The sequence below is a fragment of the Ursus americanus genome, chromosome 12 (genome assembly GCF_024610735.1).
Source record: "Ursus americanus isolate L20-20 chromosome 12, mUrsAme1.1.p, whole genome shotgun sequence".
Lineage (NCBI taxonomy): Eukaryota > Metazoa > Chordata > Mammalia > Carnivora > Ursidae > Ursus > Ursus americanus.
The window spans coordinates 62,303,806-62,322,571 of record NC_142138.1 but is presented as its reverse complement, the minus strand read 5'-3'; the positions used below and the strand labels follow the sequence as shown (position 1 = coordinate 62,322,571).

The window sequence follows — 18,766 nt, the reverse complement described above, 5'->3', positions numbered from 1 at the left end:
GGGAGACAATTTTAATAGGCTGGGTAAGATGTGAGGAGCTGAGCCATGACAGTGGCAGGGGAGATGAAGAAGAGGCATCAAATGTAAAAGATATTTAGGAAGTAAAATTAATGAATTTGATGGCTTTTTAAAATAGTAAATAGTGAAAGAAGTCTAAGATGACTGCTTGGCTTCAATCTGGGCGAGTAAATACAATAAATATTGTGGTACTAAGTATCTAGGTTATCTAATTGATATTTTTCCAGAGGGCTTAAGTAATATATTTAAATAACCAATTTTGTATAAATTTAATCTATGAGACATCATAGTTTCTGCTAAAATTTAAAAAATTTTGATCCAGGTTAGTACTTCATTTTACATTTTAAGGAAGCAGTCTAGATACCCTAAAAACGACAAAATATTCCCTCCAAGAGAGGATTCCAGGTTTATGCCCAAGATGCCCTGTGGGGCAAATATTAATAAATTTAGGGGCGCCTGGGTGGCACAGCCGTTAAGCGCCTGCCTTCGGCTCAGGGCGTGATCCCGGCGTTCCGGGATCAAGCCCCACATCAGGCTCCTCTGCTATGAGACTGCTTCTTCCTCTCCCACTCCCCCTGCTTGTGTTCCCTCTCTCGCTGGCTGTCTCTATCTCTGTCAAATAAATAAATAAATAAATCTTTAAAAAAAAATTAATAAATTTAAATAAGATTTTTTTAAAAGTCGAAGATATACAACATTCCAGCTTTTTAAAGTTTTATAACTGAAAGATTGAACTATGGTCTTTTTTTCTTTATTGAAAACCAAAATGCTGCTGCTACTACTAGTATTAAGTTAACTTAAATTCACAGTATTTTATTTACTTATACCTAGTCTTCCAAAAGAATAGTGCCACCATAGAATTTCTCAATTTCATGTATTTCACATGAGATTTATTTTTACTAAATAGCCTTCCTATCTTTACAAGGATTAAAATATTTGTGGAAAGATTTCAGTTTTTAAGAACAATTTTTTCTACAAAAGGTATTGGCAAAAATGTCAAAATATTGTCTACCGGAATGAGCAATAAATTGTGCTAAATTTCCCAAAGTATGTTAAAACATTTAATGATTTGTCATTTTAACTTTTTTCAATATCTCACCATCACAGATTTTTAAAATGTGGACCTAAAAAGATTTCTTTTTTTAAAAACATCAAGAAAAGAGTTGGACAAACTTTTGTTCCTCTTTAATAATTCATAAAATGCTGTAACAGGAATAAGTTTAAAATGTTAGTTTCTTATCCATTAATCTGGCCGAAATAATGAGGTTCACAAACTACCTTTATTTGATTACAATTGTTTCCACTAGATAGCCTTTCTCATGTCTATAATTATATATTTTCATTCAATTTTTCTACTAAAGGAAAAAAGTAGAGTTTCTTCAGGTGAGAACTCTATTTAGCATTATTCCCTTTTGAAGGAACCATGCAGTAACAATAGTCATTGCTTCTTTTGAGTCAAATCTTGAAAAGAATCCTAGATGTCCCTCTAGTGGTTGGTCCTATATTCCACAAAAATTTGATGAGCACTGATGATGTCCATTTTATGGGGATATATTGGTAACCTAGCAATCCTGTTTATGTTTTTCAAATCAGTCATCCTATGATGACAGAGTAAACAATTTAGATTTAGAAAGTTCTAAGGCAAACCACAACAACATTCTAAATTTCAACAATGTGAATACAAATTCCATTTCTCTGAGAGTAAACTAGCCAATTTGGGGTCCTTTGCTTTCCAAGTGTTAAGTATTTCTGAGTAGTTGTGATTCAGTGTTCTCAGTTCAGTGAGCCTCTCTATGAGACGAGCAAAATGCTGTAGGTCTTCTGGATGATACATTTTTGAATATTTGTACAAAATGTGTAAAATCGGTTCTTGTAAATTTTCCACATGTTGCTTGTTTTTAAGGTATGGACGATCTGAAAAACATCATCATATATATCTTAGTGAATACTGGAAAGTGATAGAAGATTATGAATTAATTTAAAACAATACAGTTTGTAAATAATAAAATAGCAAATATTTTCCAAACCCTTAATATATGCAAGATATTATGCTAAGTAACTTACTTCATGCAGTATCTTATTTAATCTGCATAGTACTCTATGAGGCAAGTTCTACTATTACCATTGTTTTTCAGATGAGCTTCTTAAGAGGTAGAGAAGTAAAGTCAAATAGGAAGAGAAGAGTCAGTAAGTGGTTGTTTAAGAATATAAGAGCAAGTTTCAAGCTTACTTGAAACTTAAAAAGATTAATTTCCTCAAGATCAACGATAAGCAAAAGGCAAGCTTCTTAAGTACCTAGTTATAAAAATATAAGAACCAGCCAAGAATTTCTTAATGGTTAGGCAGCAATTATCTATCCAGGCATTGTGGTGGAGATACAGCAGCAAACATTACAGACACAATTTCCTGCCCTCTTTAAGCTTATATCCTGAGTTTGAGAGGAATGGGAGAGAAAAGAGATATATACACATTTTAAATAAAAATATAATATGACAATGATAAGTGTTACGAAGAAATATAAACAGAGAAAGGAATAAGAATTTAGGGTGGAAGGGCAGTACTATTTTTAAAAGGATAATCAGAGGTAAGATGACATTTAACAGAGATCCGAGATGAAGGAGCATGTGGTTATCTGGGGAAAGAGCTTTCCAAGCATATTTGTCAAATACAACACAACCTGTGGCAGGAGCCTGCTTGACATTTTCAAGTAACATATGTATCAAAAGTAATGTGGCTGTGGTGGGGTAAGCAAAAAGGACAGTAGTAGACAATAATGGAAAGAACATGGCTCTAATCTGTGTAGAACAGGAAACCATGAAAGCGTTATGAGCAGAGAAATGAAATGATCTAGCTTATGTTTTAAAAGATAAACTCTGGCTACTATATAGAGAATAGACTCAAGGGAGGCAAGTGCAGAAACAGGAAAGCAAAAAAGGATACTAGTTTGAATTAGAGTGGCAGGGACAGAGACAGTAAGAAGTGGTTGAGTTCTGGATATATTTTGAGGCTAGAGTCAACAGGAGGTGTTGCCTATTTGTTAGGGTATAAGAGAAAGAAAGTGGTAAAAGATAACTTCACAAATTTTGGCTTGTGTAACTTGAAGGATGGAGATGCCATTTAGTAAAGGTGGAGGAAGAATATAGAAGGATCAGGGGAGAGATCAGGAGTTCACCTTGGGACATGTTAAATTTGATGTGCCTACTACAAGTTGAAATCTTGAGTAGGCTGTTTAGTTGAGCTTACGGGAGCATTCTAAGTTGGTATATAACTTTGGGACTTTGTCAACATGTAGATGGTGTTTAAAGCCATGAGTTGGAATAAAATTTCAAAGGAAGTAAGTGTAGAAGAAAAGAGAACTCAGCCCTAGGACATTCTTAACATTTATCAGTGTGGAAGATGAGGAGAAATCAACAAAGGAAATGGAAAAATCAGCCACTGAGGAGGAAAATCGAGAGAGTGTGATGTCCTGGAAATCAAGTGGGGAAAAAATGTCTAGAAGGAGGGAGTGATCAACAGAAGCCAAGTGATGAAAGTTTTCCAAGAGAGGAGGAGTGATCTGCTCTGCCAAATGAAGCTGATGGGTCACGTACAATGAGGACTAAGAATTGACCACTGGAATCAGCAGTGCCAGATGACTGAAGATCTTGACAAATTATGGTGGAATGGAAAGAAGGGGACAAAATCTGACTGCAATGGGTTCAGGAGTAAATGAGATGAGATAAATGAAGGCAGGAGTACAGACAAAAATTTTTTTTTGTTCTGTAGAGTAGAACAGAGAAATGGGAAAAGAGCTGAAAGGGATTAGAAGTCAAGAAGGCTTTTTTAAGGTGCAAGAAATTACAACATGTCCATAAGCTGAAGAGAATTCTCTCAAAGAGAAAATTTTGATGAAATAAAATTGTTAACATTTGGCATCAGTGAATAATATAATAACCACAGACATCATGATTTGATTGCCAAACTTAATCCAAAGTTTTACTTCTGAATGGTTTTTACCTGAAAAAAACACAGTTGTTGCTGCAAGCAGAGCATATTCAGTATTAGTAATATTAAGTTCACTCATTCTTCTGTAGAAGTAAAACAATGTGGTAATAAATTCTTCAGCAATACCTAAAAAGATTAATATCAAATGTATTTTCATCAGACAGTAGGGCATTATCAAATATATTGCCATTATCATCTTTTATCAAAGCAGAATAATAAAATGAAACATTATATCTGACCAATTTTTCCATCCAATATAATATTTTGTATTGTATGTAATATTACCCGTCAGTGTAGTAGGAAGACAGTCTTCACTGCAAAATGTTTCCATAGAATAAATAACACTTCTATTATCACTCTGATTGTGACAATTCAGTGAGTGATCTGAATGATCTGATACTCTCATAGTACCTAGTAACAGGGAAAAATAAAGTCTGATTTTTAAAAAATCTTTAGGCAGATAGTAAATCCAATCTCTCTAATCAGTTAGAAAATATTCCCAACAAATGGTAGCTTTATAATTTTTATTACTGAAACATGAACTGAGATTAATAGTTCAGATTTTATATAAATTTTGTGTAGAAAACCCCGCAAAAATATGTTTTCCATGATGTCATATAATAAAAAAAAGAAAAGAAAAAAAAGTTTTCTTTAAAAGAAAAGCAAAACCTAGACCAATGAGTTGGAAAAGCTATCATGAATAACTTATTCCTATACTGACTAGTAAAGCAAAAATAAAATAAAAAATAATGTTACATAATGTGCTGCTGTATTTAATAGTAACTGTTAACATTAAGATCAAGTTGTTTGGTCTTTTTTACTTTCAGACGCTGATAAAAGACATTCTTCCTGACTGTAAAGTTGGGCCCCATGAAGGAACATCACTTCAGTTTTTGATCCCTTGCATAATGCAGTCTGGTCCTCAGTTGTCAAATTTCCAAAGCCTTGAAGAAAAGATCACATAGTTGTTTGAAATCAGTAATGAAAAGATAATTTTCAGGTATAAGATTTAACATTTTAAATTATTCATTTAGTTATAATATGAATCCTAAATGTTTCCTTAGAATAATCATGATTTATAATTTCAAATACCAACAAAATTCTTGATTCCACATGGTAATATTTTGGAGGACTTTCATCAGAACTGGATAATACTTTCATATGGCAAGAGCAAATTAACACAGTCAGTTTAGCCTCAAAGAATTTATTTTACAGTGAGTTATCTGTGCATATAAATAGGTAAGTTTGGGCCAACTGTAGGTTGATTTTTTCATATTGTACAGACAATTTTATTTGTTTCATGTTTTATATAAAGAATTTATTTCAAAACATTAAAAGATACAATCAATCATACTATGTGTCTTGCTCTACATCTTTGGAGTCATTTGAATATTTTTAAATATTTATTTATTTATTTAAATATTTTCAACCACCTGGTTGTTTTTGTTTTGTTTTGTTTTTAGAGAGAGAAAGAGAGGGAGTGCACATGAGAGTTCTGGAGAGGCAGACGGAGAGGGAGAGACAGAATCTTAAGCAGTCTCCATGCTCAGCACGGAGCCCAATGTGGGGCTAGAACTCACAACCCTGAGATCATGACCTGAGCCGAAATCAAGAGTGGGATGCTTAACCAACTGAGCCACAGGGGCACACACACCCCCCATACCTGATTGCTTAAAGCAGAAAAAATGAACATGTTTTTGCTTTTGGAAGCAGCTTTGGTGGGAAAATAAGAGTTTTTGTTTTCCTAAAATGCCCCCTTTCTTTAAAATAGGGAACTTTTAAAAAATTAGGTATGAAATTAATTTTTTTCCAAAGGTAAAATGATTACCTGGGAGTCCCTTGGTAAAATCCATTAACTCCTGTAGGTGTAGGACCACTGTCTCTGAGAGTCTCAAAAAGCTCAGTTCAGGATTTGCATACTTCTGCAGCTAGCCAACAAAAAGAAATAAGAGTAACAGATTTTATTTCTTTCAACTGTTTAAATTTTTAACTTTCATGTTTATGCTCTTATTTTCTAACATAATTAGTTATAAATTATTTCTTGCCATTAAGGAACACATACAAATTTCTTTGTTTCCTCTAAAGGAATTGTATATTTCTGATGAGCAGCCACAATGTTATTAATGAGCTGATGTTCCTCTTGAGTTAGTTCCATGCTCTCCTTAATCTATAAGAAATCATAGGGGGAAAACTATAATGAATTCTTATTAAGCAAGACATGTCATCATTAAAGAAACAAGAAATTTTGTTAAGAGTCTTGCCACTTTTCCAGATCTAGTGGTGGATGATACAAGCTTGTCTACTCCTTCCTCTTCCACTTTGATGTTAGAGTAAAAACTATTCTTCTGTTTAAAGTTCTTTCGAAGTCTCTTTGATTTGCACTGGATTTCTGTGAGCAAACCTGTGATGTTACAAAATTCATATAAAATGTTTTAGGTATGACAAATAACATTATAGGATTTGATGAAAATTGTCTTATACTGTACACATATTATCATAGACTTGTCTTTTCACAAAGAACCTTTCTTTTTTGGCAAGTATATACACAGCAATTAAATTTACTACATTACTTTCTTCTTTTCCTTGCAGGAATAGTTATATCCTCTACCTAAAAGTACATAGTCATCCTAGACACAAATTAAAAATTAAAAATCAATTTTCCATCTCCAAACTATAAATTTAGACCTTTTTATATTAGAGGAATTTCCACATTATATCTTGGAAACTACATAGAATATCAATTGATATAGAAGTTCAACTACCTTATCTATGAGTTTTTTTCTTTGATTTTTGTATAAGGTCAAGAAAATATTTTGTGATTTTGTTAAATGAGCTAAGTCAATTTTTTCCTAACAAGACAAGACAATGGGATTTTGTTATGGCGGCCTGAGCAGTCTCAGACAGGGATAAAGTAAAGGATTCAGGCTGGTTGGACAGGATAACCTTAAGATCTACTCCAACCCTGAATTTTTTTTTTTAAGATTTTTAAGTAATCTCTATCTCCAACATGGGGCTCAAACTCAACCCTGACATCAAGAGTCACACATCCACTGACTGAGCCAGCTAGCCAGGCACCCCCAACCCCGGAATTTTAAATAACAGGAATCCTTTCGGTCAAGAACATTGAAGAGTTTTGATTTTATTAAAATAAGCAGTATAATATAACAGAATATTGCATTGGTGTTTATTAAACAGAAGTGTACTTAATAAAAATGGAAGAATATTATCACAGCAGTTGAAGGTAGATTTAACTAAAAAGAGATAATGAAGAAATAGCCATGAAATTAATATAATAGTAAGAGTGCAAGATAATAAGAGTTTGTACAAGGCTAGATTAGACATGAACAGAAAACACTAATAAGACCTTATCAAGAAAATGAATTTTGAAATCACCATGACATTTTGAGCACTGGGAAATAGGTATTGAAGAAATAATGCCAAAATCTTAGTACTGCTCTGAGGATTACATGACATCATGTAACTTATAAGCTAAAAACATTGTGGACATAGAAGGAACTCTAACAGCCGAAGTACTTTTCTGCCTGGTGAGTTGGGTTTTGACACCTATGAGTTGTTAGTAGGCTCTACATACCTAGTTATGCAGGCTTCTAAACCTACAAGACCAAAGAATGGAACTACTAATTTAAAATTCTGCTCTTTATAGATACATTATATAACTTTAGCATAAGTCATATGAAAATACAAGGATTTCCAATGAAGAAGAACATAGGATTATGGTCAAAATTAGAGATATATAGTATAGACGGGGTTTATGGAAATAATTACCTAGATTGGTTACCAGTCATCCTGATCTATCAGTTGCTAGAGAAATAGCTTACATCTAGACAAGTATGTTAATGTTCAAAATGATAACTTAAGGAATGCATTATGTTGTCAATAAGGTAAGAAAAACTAAAATCCCCCTCAAAAAAAGAACCCTCAAAGTCCACAATAACACTTACATTCTGCCAACATTCCTACTGCCTTACACTTTTTGAGTCTGCACTCTTGACATTTCCTACGCATGTACATGTCCATTTCACAGTGGCCACCATTCTTGCAATGATATACTGCATTTTTGGTGATGCTACGTCGAAAAAAACCTAATGACAAAAAAAGTACTTTTAAAATTTCACTATTAGGTATTTTTAGTGGGTGTTTTTTTAAGGTTTTATTTATTTGACACAGAGAGTGAGAGAGCAAAAGCAGACAGGCAGAGTGAAAGGGAGAAGCAGACTCCCTACCGAGCAGGGAGCCTGATGTGGGGCTCGATCCCAGGATGCTGAGATCATGAACTGAGCCAAAGGCCGATGCTTAACCCACTGGGCCACCCAGGTGCCCCATTTTTTATTAATATATATCTTCCTAGTAGAGTTAAGTAATCAAAATACCTAAATTATTTCAATAAAATATTTTTTCTCCATCAGTAAGATTTAGTTTAATATACATTCATATTCCCTCATGATTGATATTTTCTATTCCAAGGTTGTTCCTTTCAATAATCACATCTGGAAATTAAACAAAATAGTTCCAACACATTAAGATAGCTTTCTATTTTATTATGGTTATAATATATCATCTAAAAGCATTTTTACAACTATGTTGTACAGAATATCAAGATTCCATGAAGCATCTCTCAAGGTGCCCTTGAAGGAATATATGCTCCTGTAAAACTGTAAGGAAAACTTCTTTCCTTCTCTCCTCATATTTCCACCTCAACCCATAAATAGGAAGAGATATTCTTCGAAACTTACTCCTCTGTCCTTCTTCCTTTTTTAGCACTCCCCCAGGTGAGAAAATATTTTTAGATCATTTGGTCTGAAACATTGAATAGGCCGTGGGGTGGGTGTGTGTGTGTGTGTGTGTGTGTGTGTGTGTGGGCAGAGGTGTCCATATTTTCCCTTTCACTTCCTAAATCCATGCATAGCAGTCCCCCTTCCCACTTCCTCTTTCATTCCCCATTCCTATGCAATAACCTCTGCTATCTTCCCCTTAATCCATTCCAAGCAGTAAAGTTGATAAGCTTTGTCAATGCCCCCCTTGGAGACCTGCGATACCCTTTTTTTTCTGTAGACACACTTGAAAGTGAGAGTTTTGTGATTTAGATTCATCAAAGGAAATAGCTCAGCTTAAGTTTTCCAGAACTATGCCTCATCTTCCATCTAGTTTTTTTTAGGATTGATTGATTGATTGATTGATTGATTGATTGAAGAGAGAGAGAAAGAGCGCTAGAGAGAGAACAAGCACGAATGAGGGTCAGAGGGAGAGGGAGAAGCAGGCTCCCCACTAAGCAGGAGGCCCGACATGATGCAAGGGCTCAGTCCCAGGACGCTGGGATCATGACCTGAGCTGAAGGCAGGCACTTAACCCAGGTGCACCTTCTTCCATCTAGTTTTAACAGCAAGGCCCTGCATTTTAAGAATAAGCAAATACTTGCCCAGCTTTTCTATTCATAAAACTGGTACCTAATTTCCCACAGTCTTCATTTGGCTACTCCTTGTGAGGGGTGAGTTGTGAGCTTCTGACAGTAAATCTTCACCCTGAACTTCTAACACACATTTACTAAGAGCTGCATTGGCCTAATCATTTCCAGGTTCTGTCCCAACGTTGCATTTGTAAATAAAAACAATGCAGGAGTGTTTCAAAACCTCAAAATTTCATCAAGGACTACTTCACTCTGAAAATTTCATTGTCCATGATAACCTTCACTTGCAAACCTCCCATTTGTTTTCAAATAAGCATTAAAAGAAATTAAAATAGAATCATAGAAGTCATTTAATTCAAATTCCCTTCTAATGCATGAATTATATCGACCACATGAGAAGATGTAATAGTTAACATTCAGATATTTTTAAAAATCATTTTCTTTTTTTTTTTGAGATTTTATTTATTTATTTAGTGGAAAGAGAGAATGCACATGTGCTGGAGTGGGGGGGGGGAAGGAGCAGAGAGGGAGAGAGAAAGACAAGCAGACTCTGAGCCAAGCACAGAGCCCCACTCCGGGCACAATCCCACCGCCAGAGATCACAACCTGAGCTGAAACCAAGAGCCAGTCGCCCAACCAACGGATCCACCCAGGCAACCCTAAAAATCATTTTCTATTCCAATATCGGATCCATCTAAGAACATAGAAACCTTTTGCTAGATAAATACTGAATTTTAAATAATAAAATCTTTTTTAAAAAATACTGAATTTTATATTTAAATGTGAAAGTTTCCATCAAAAATGAAAACTAAATCAAAACTATTACATTCCGTTTTCGTGTCTTTTATGACACAGATTGATCAGCTTTAAATGCATCAATGGCTTTCTCCGGTTTTATTTTTCACGCTTTGAAAAGTAAGAGTATTTCACATGCCTGAACTTTTATGACTCTTCAGTGAACACTAGGTCTTCAGTTTTGTTTTAACTTTATCCTTACCTTTGCAACCTTCACAAGTAAGTGCATTGTAATGATACCCTGATGCTTTATCACCACAAACGACACAGAGTTCTTCCTGTCGCTTAATCCGAATGGAAGAGTGAGTGAGTCTGGACCTTTTCATTCCAGAATATCCATCTTCAGCATCATGGTCAACCACATAAGTGGGTTTATTTAATTCATAGGAACCAAAGCCACATTCTCCACCACTGAACTGTGGATCCAAGCTGTAAGTATTGAAATGACTTTGTAAAGACTGGGACTGTAGAGCTGTTGGAAACTGGACAGTAGAATACTGGCAATAAGGTGATTCTTGAAAATCAGTGTGGTGCAGCTGATAGTTGATTTGCTCTGGCAGAAAATCTAGTTGTTTTCAAAATAGAAAAGAACAAATGGTAAAAAGTCAAAATTTCATCATTGTTTTCAAATGTCAAAGAGCTTTAGGCTCAACGGTTAGTTCAACATGTCCACTACATCCCAGGGACTTGCTGGCCAGCCTGAGGAGCAGGCAGTAAACTGAACTGCAGGGAATCATAAGTGCTGTCATCCCAGGGGTATGCAGAGGTTGCTCAAGAGCTGGCAGAAAGGCCAGTCATTGCTAATGGCTTACATACCAATCCAGTCTCCCTTCTTAAATAGAAATGCGTATTTCCCAGAGTCTGGAAGCAAAGAAGGTATTCCCCATCTTTTGCATGTCCCTTGTGTGGATACAACTTTTTGTGGTATGATCAGGTCAGTAAAGAGATGAATTAATAAATTATCCTACCCCCCCCCAAAAATCAAACTAAAATACAATTTCACCTGGTTATTTCAAGCAAAAAAAAAAAAGTTTTTGTTTGAGCTCCCCATGAAATACACCTTAACACTCTCCTTTGCCATTCCTAGACCTGATTTAAATGACTAGTTTCTTTTGTGCTTTGTTGACTAACAAATCTAACTAGCAATTATCCGGGGATAAATTCGCCTACTTTACCAGGTTACTATAAGGATAAAACAAAATATGGTATGCAAAAGCATATATAAAATATAAATGATGCTTAATGAATATCATTATTATAATTATCAGAAGCTCCCAAACACCAACTTACTTTCTTTTTCTTTTTTTAATATTTATTTCAGAAAGAGACACAGAGAGAAAGAGAGAGAACAGGCACATGCGCGAGCTGGGAGAGGGGCAGAGAGGGAGAAGGAGAGAGAGAATCCTTGGGCAGACTGCCCGCTTGATTCCAGGACCCTGAGATCATGGCCTGAGACAAAAGTTAAGAGCTCACTGCTTAACCAGACTGAGCTACCCAGACACCACCAATTCACTTTCTGCTTTCAGGAAAATTTCTAAATCTAAATCCAGAAAATTGGTTCCAAAGGGACCCAGGAATACTGAATAGCTATATCTGTAACTAGTAATATTTGTACTTTTCCTGATGCTGAGTCAGGTGATTAAACTTACTTTTAACCTTAAAATTCTACCACCAAGAGTGGGAAACAGTATAATTTTTATTAACTCATGTAAATCACTTGCAATCTTACAGCATTCAGTCTAATGCTAAGTGTTGAATAAATACTAATGACAGCCTAATATAAAAAGAAATGTTATCAGAAAAAACAATGTAACTTTTTTTTTAAAGAAGAGGGCCCTTCTTGAATGAGTATCAAAAGACTGCAGAACACTAGCTGATGTTCCATTGGCATGGAAATTAGAATTGAGGCCCTAGCCCTCACCCTAAACTTAACCATAACAGAAAACTGCATTTAAAATTAAATTTATATAATGGACATTAAGGAGGGCACGTGATGTAATGAGCACTAGGTAGTATATAGACTGATGAATCATGACCTCTACCTCTGAAACCAATAATACATTATATGTTAATTAATTGAATTTAAATTTTAAAAAACTTAATAAAAAATAAAAGTAATAAATAAATAATAAATAAAATCCAAAAAAAACCCACAAAAAAATTAAAAATTAAATTAAATTTATCTTATAGCCTTAGTCTTTTTGGAGAAAATTCCTATTGTATCCTGCATTCTGTTTCTATTTCTTTCCCTTTGATAAAAATCTTATATTAAGATGAAAATTTCAAGTATATTGAATAGCTACTCTGAGCCACATTTACTAATCGCATGTGAACTAGCTTCAACTAACCCCTAAAAATAACTTCTAATTTGCAAGTTAATTCAAATTTTAAAAATTAAATACAATTTTAGACTATCACGCTTTTCCCTCTTTACATTTGATGCTGGCTTATGACATTTTAGTATTACAGATTTTTTGAAGTTAATTATATTCTCTTGTATGGGAGTAATTTTTAAGTTTTTTATTTTAATTCCTCTTGTAGGGAACAATTTAAAGTCTTTGGTTTACTTGTTAATTTCTTAAAAAAAAACACCTCTGTAATTAACCATAATGTCACACAAAAAGTGTTTTATCAACTATTATACCGCAGCTTTTTTTTACATACCATAGTACTGCACTGGTTCAGCAAGACAGTAACCATCAGATGTAGTGACATAAGTATTTGCCATTCTCTGCTCCAATTCTCACTTATTCATCAGTGAATGCTGAAATAGAACTGAAGGAAACAAAACTTTTGTAGACTATTCGAAAGTATGATCATCAAGTCAGCATGATTTTATAAAAGTACAGCACTATTTTTGAAAAATAAAGAGTTTAGCAGAATGTATACACTAGATGTTTATATTTATCCTTTAACTGGAAGAATATGGAGTTTCCATATCTCTACACACCAAATTATTAATTCTGCCAATTTCTTATTGCTCAGCTCTTTACAAATAACTCAATAAATCTTGGTAATAATCCTTTGGTAGGTAAAAAGCCTTTGGCGTTAGGCTTTATACTGCTTTCACCACTTATTTATGGGTCATTCATTAAATCTCCTTAAACCTTAGTTTCTTCATTTGTAGAAGAAAAATAATAAGAGCCTCTTAGCAAAATTGTTGGAAGAGCTTAATTAATGTCTTATCTTCATAACTGACTCTCATAATTGCTACTCTAATAGTTTCAAGATCTCAGTGTTCTAAATGTAGATGAATTGGGAAGAAAAATTAGACTTTTTCATGAAAGAAATTAAAGAATAGGAAAAAATGGCTTTTATAGCCCTTGTTTTTATCTTGTGAATCCACTCTAAATATTTTCATAGCCCTGTGATATGCTAAACATTAAAACATTAATTTTGGTTCTGCTTGACTAATTAAAATCTTATTTTTTCATTTATTGAAAAAAGTTTATGGATTACTGGAAAAAGGTTTTATTTTTAATAATAAAGCCTAAAACTAAAATGAACAACTCAGGAAACAACAGATGTCAGTGAGGATGCAGAGAAAGGGGAGCCCTCTTACACTGTTGGTGGGAATGCAAAGTGGTACAGCCACTGTGGAAAATTGTATGACGGTTCCTCAAAAAGTTAAAAATAAAACTACCCTACAACCCAGCAATTGCACTACTAGGTATTTTTCCGAAGGATACAAACAATGATTCGAAAGGACACATGCACCCCAATGTTTAGAGCAGCAATGTCCACAGTAGCCCAAATATGTAAAGAGCCCACATGTCCATCAACAGATGAACAGATAACGAAGATGTGATATATATTCGCAATGGAATATTACTCAGCCATTCAAAAGAATGAAAACCTGCCATTTGCAATGACGTGGATGGAACTAGAGGGTATTATGCTAAGTGAAATAAGTCAGTCAGAGAAAGACAAATACAGTATGATTTCACTCATACATGTAATTTAAGAAACAAAACTGATGAACATAGGGGAAGAGAATGAATAATAAAATAAGTTGAAAACAGAGAGGGAGGCAAACCATGAGAGACTCTTAATTCTAGGAAACAATCTGAGGGTTACTGGAGGGGAGGTGGTTGGGGAGGATGGGGTAACTGGGTGATGGGCATTAAGGAGGGCACTTGATGTAATGAGCACTGAGTGTTACGTGAAACTGATGAATCACTAAGTTCTATCCCTGAAACTAATAATATAGTATATGTTAACTAAATTGAATTTAAATTTTAAAAAATTTTTAAATAGTAAAGCCTAAAAATCATAAGCTATTATAAGAAAAATTATTCACAATCTAAGATGATCCCTTAACGGGAAAAAAAAACTATTTATTTTTGTTATTTCCTAGAAAGGCACTCCAAAAATTTGAATAAACTTAAACAGGAAATCACAGTTTAAGAAATTGAAAATCACTGGAAGAAAATAAAGGTCACTCTAGAGTCTATAGTTTTTTATAGCTTTATCCTCTCTATTAAAGATAAAGACAGTTTTCACCTTTAAAAAGAACAAAAAAAATGAAGAAAGAAGAAAGAAAGAAAGAAAGAAAGAAAGAAAGAAAGAAAGAAAGAAAGAAAGAAAGAAAAAAGAAAGAAAGAAAGAAAGAAAGAAGAAAGAAAGAAAGAAAGAAAGAAAGAAAGAAAGAAAGAAAGAAAATGGGTTTCAAATCATGCCAAAAACTTTATGTGACAAAGTTCTTAGCCTCTGAGATTATATTGAAAAATCTTTTCCTTTCATTTATTATTCATGGGCAAGCTTCATGGCTGAGGTTTCTATATCCATGAAGATGATTTAAATAGTACTATCTTTGAAATTTGTCCCCTTTATCATCTAATAGAATGTATGTTCTTCTAAAAGCACTTGAAACTCCCAGTCTTCAGACAGCCCAGCAGTATTCCTAAAGAATAAGCCCTGGATGAAAGAGATGAAGCAAAAGCAATGCCCCCCAAAAGTGAAATTTTAATATGAAGTTTCCCTTGAAAAGTCAGGACTAAAATCAATAAGATTACTCAGTCTACACTTCCGTGTTTCTATATCGCAGCAGGTGAATTGGCTCTCCCTGGAAAAACAATTGTGAATGCTACCCATTTACTACGTGTGATACCTTGTAGCAGTGGTCCTGTTCAGTTCTTTCCAAACTTCTCTTTTGAGCCTCAGATTTTAGAAAATTATCAATGAACCTGAAAACTTTAAAGTTGTTATTCACCCTTCTTTAAAATTGCTGTACTTAACCATTAGCTTCATATAAAATTATCTGAAGAAGACTGAAAATTAAAACTGGCACTACTTCAATACGGAGAGAGTTTGCTGAGCGAGAGTTTGAGAAATAATACAGAAAGGACCAAAGGTAGCTCATTAAAACAAAACTAGTGCTATCCTGACAAAGACACACATAAGTATCTTATAGTGATGCCACTATCAGGGTTCAAACAGTAAATAACAATGTTCTGAAACCAAGTCCTTCCAATACTGGTAAATACACACCCAAAAATATTATCTAAAGCAGACCTGTTTGGGGTTTTTTCAGTTTATTTATTTAAGTAATCTCTACACCCAAAGTGGGATTCAAACCCCACAATCAAGATTGGCATGCTCTTCCAACTAAGCCAGCTAGGCACCCCAAAGCAGACCTGTTTTTACGGACTAATTATATTCCAGGACATACTTGGGACATATACATAAATAAGCTTTAGATTAAAAATATGCCTTTTAAAATATGAAATATTTATCTCTTTTATATGCTCATAGTAATATTGTATTATTTTTTACATAAAATTTTTTACTAATAAAATGTTCTTCAGCCTTTTAGATGTTTAATAGAAGTATTATAATATGTATGCATAGTAAAACAAAACTTTCAGAAATAAAGTATTCATACAATTAGTTTAAAAACACTTAAGTAGATTATTAGCATAGAGGGAAGTATGTAATCAAAAACTTCCTATCTTATTAAAGAGAAAAGTTACAGTAGGCCTGGAGTGATTCTGTTTTGTTATCTTTCCTAGTAAATATTTATTTAAAAGCAAAAATAACTCAGTTAAGAAAGGAGCTTTTATCAAGAGGATCAATTTGGTATGGGCAAAGTCTGTTTTTTTCATTAACAAATATAACTTCATTTTAAAAACTGCATTTTTCATAGATTATAATAGCTATTTTATGAAAAGATGCTTAATTGCAGAAATGAATTTGCCTCTCCTCTGTCTTAACTAGAAATCCTGCTTAGTAAATCTTCATATAGCTAGAACTTTAACAGAAAAACATATTGACTCCTGAGAACCACATCTACATGGTAAAGAATTCTACAGTCTTTACATTTTTACTCTTGCAATATATGTCACTTGAATCACAAATAATGCATGGCATAAAATTAATATCTACTGAAAAGTAGATGGCCTCACAAGAAAAACTGAAAATTTCAGGAGTAGCCTCTACTAGAAAATGAATGATAGTGTTCTATGATACATAATTATTAAAAAGTTTTTCATAGCAGAGCTTCTTTGGGCCAAAATTCTCTGAGCTTATTGGGACCAAGGAAAATGAAAATGGAAAGGACATATTTGAATAACAGCACAAATTAAGGCTTCTTGATTTCTTTGTAAGAATCTGTCTTTTAACCTTAGAATACTGGGAGGGTTTGACACTCTGAAGTCTTCACACAGAGTTTTATTTTACAGCTTTATTGAGATGTGATTTACACGACATAAAATTCACTCTTTTATAATGTACAATTCTTGGTTTTTAGAATATTCAGAGTGTGCAACTATCACCACCATCTAATTCCAGAGCATTCTTATTACTGCAAAATGAAATCCCCTACCCATAAGCAGTCACTCCTCAGTCTCTCCTCCCTCAATCCCTAGCAACCACCAATCCACCTTCTGTTTCTATGTATTTGCCTATTCCAGACATTTCGTATAAATGGAATCATACAATTCCATATATAGTTTTAAATGAAAAAATATTTAATTAATATTATGTCAAGTCATTTTTACAGCTTAAGAAAGAGAAATCAGAATATATATTTAGAAAATTCATGACTATGAATTAATATATACTTCAGAGATATAGAAATATATTTTGTGTCTATTCCCATAATCTGGAAGAATTTTTATAAATTTTTAGAATCATAGCATTTTGAATAGAAGTTTAATTCCCTGAGTACACCTTTATCAAAATATATTTCAAGTTGTCTTGAATTCACATATACCCTATTGCTTCAAAAAATAAAATGTATTTTAAGAGTAAGTTCTTGATTAAAGACAAGTTTCATTTTAAAATGTTAAGAGTAAATATCACTGTGAATCAACTTACATTACTATATCAAATGTCACCTGGAGTCCAACTACAGTCCAAAATTGCCTTGTCATTCTTTAGGAGAAAACCAAACACTGTATAATCTACTTAAATTTCTCATTTTCAAGGAGCAAATGCTTTTTATAGTTTGACTATCATAGTAACAACAATCGGCTTATTCACTTCGCAAAAGCTAAATGAGTGACAGTGGAAACCAAAGCGTTCAAAAAATACCCTTAACATCTTACAGTTTAATAATAGTTTCGATTGCCCACAAATTAATATTCATATTTAATTGAGACAGCATAAAATTATAAAATTTTGTTTTTTGAGAGAAGACAAAATACTCACAGTTAAACAATATTACTAGAGATTGTCCTTTTCCTCACAGAACGAGTATAGATAGATTTAACAACGACTTCAACTTTCCAGCTGGAGCAAACTGGACCTTTTCCCTATTTATCAAGGAGCCGAGAGGGGGGCACTCTGCATACACTTAGGCTCCAGACACTCTGCAGAGCAACGCTTCAGCTCTATCTCACAGACTTCCCACACAATCCTCTCTTGGGTCAAAACAAGGGCAGTTATTATTTGACATAAATCAAATAATAACCAGATCATCAGGGATAGAGGTCTTTGGGACCTTCAGGTCACACTCTCCCAGAGTTCTTTATTGTTTACTTAATAAATATTTTGTTTTCTTGATTAAATTTGACATTCTCCCATTTTGGTTACAAAACACTGGGTCTCTAGAAACTACTAAGCAATATGCACAGGAAAGGAAAATCCCTCATTAATTCAAACTCCACTAATACAGGTGTTACAACAATTCAACCTGAAGTTGATCTCTGCATTACCTACCAAAAAAAAAATTGTTAATCCAATTAGAAGTGTGAACAATAATTCAGATGGGTACAACATTATATGTGTACAAGTCATCTAGTCCAACCCTCTCCATTTTTTGGCTTAGAAAAACTGCAACACAGACAGATAATACTCCTTGTTCAGGTGCTCATAGCTAGTTAGTAGCAGAGGTGAAACTCAATGAAAATGCAAATTGTTGAACAGGATATATAGATAAGTTCGCTATGATTTTTTTAATGTCATCTATGTAAACAAAATTTGTTGGATACCAGGCTCATGGTCTCACCCCTGCAAGGCATTTCTACAGAGGCAAGTTTACAAATCTGTTCCACCACTAAACTCCCATTCTCCTGGTCACATCTCCACTGCCTTACCTATTTT

General features: G+C 33.8%; 1 protein-coding gene across 1 annotated transcript; it reads right to left on the bottom strand.

Annotated features, from left to right (window-relative positions):
* Positions 1-878: 878 nt before the first annotated feature.
* On the bottom strand, positions 879-18,022 carry LOC123795414 (bile acid receptor-like). The gene is made up of 11 exons (XM_045802283.2): positions 17,873-18,022; positions 12,887-12,997; positions 10,425-10,787; positions 7,965-8,105; positions 6,264-6,403; positions 6,065-6,169; positions 5,831-5,930; positions 4,824-4,946; positions 4,288-4,413; positions 4,015-4,128; positions 879-1,932 (listed from the first exon to the last, which is right to left on the bottom strand). The coding sequence occupies exons 2-11, from the start codon at positions 12,948-12,950 to the stop codon at positions 1,685-1,687; spliced, it is 1,524 nt and encodes a 507-aa protein (XP_045658239.2). The 5' UTR covers positions 12,951-12,997; positions 17,873-18,022; the 3' UTR covers positions 879-1,684.
* Between the last annotated feature and the right edge of the window lie 744 nt (positions 18,023-18,766).

Excerpts from the sequence above, each read along its gene's own strand:
- LOC123795414 (XM_045802283.2), bottom strand. The coding sequence starts at position 12,950 with ATGGCAAATACTTATGTCACTACATCTGATGGTTACTGTCTTGCTGAA. Across the intron at positions 4,414-4,823 it reads TCTTTTATCAGCGTCTGAAA|GTACTATGAGAGTATCAGAT; the intron begins GTAAAAAAGACC and ends CCCTGTTACTAG. Across the intron at positions 1,933-4,014 it reads AACAACTGTGTTTTTTTCAG|ATCGTCCATACCTTAAAAAC; the intron begins GTAAAAACCATT and ends GATGTTTTTCAG.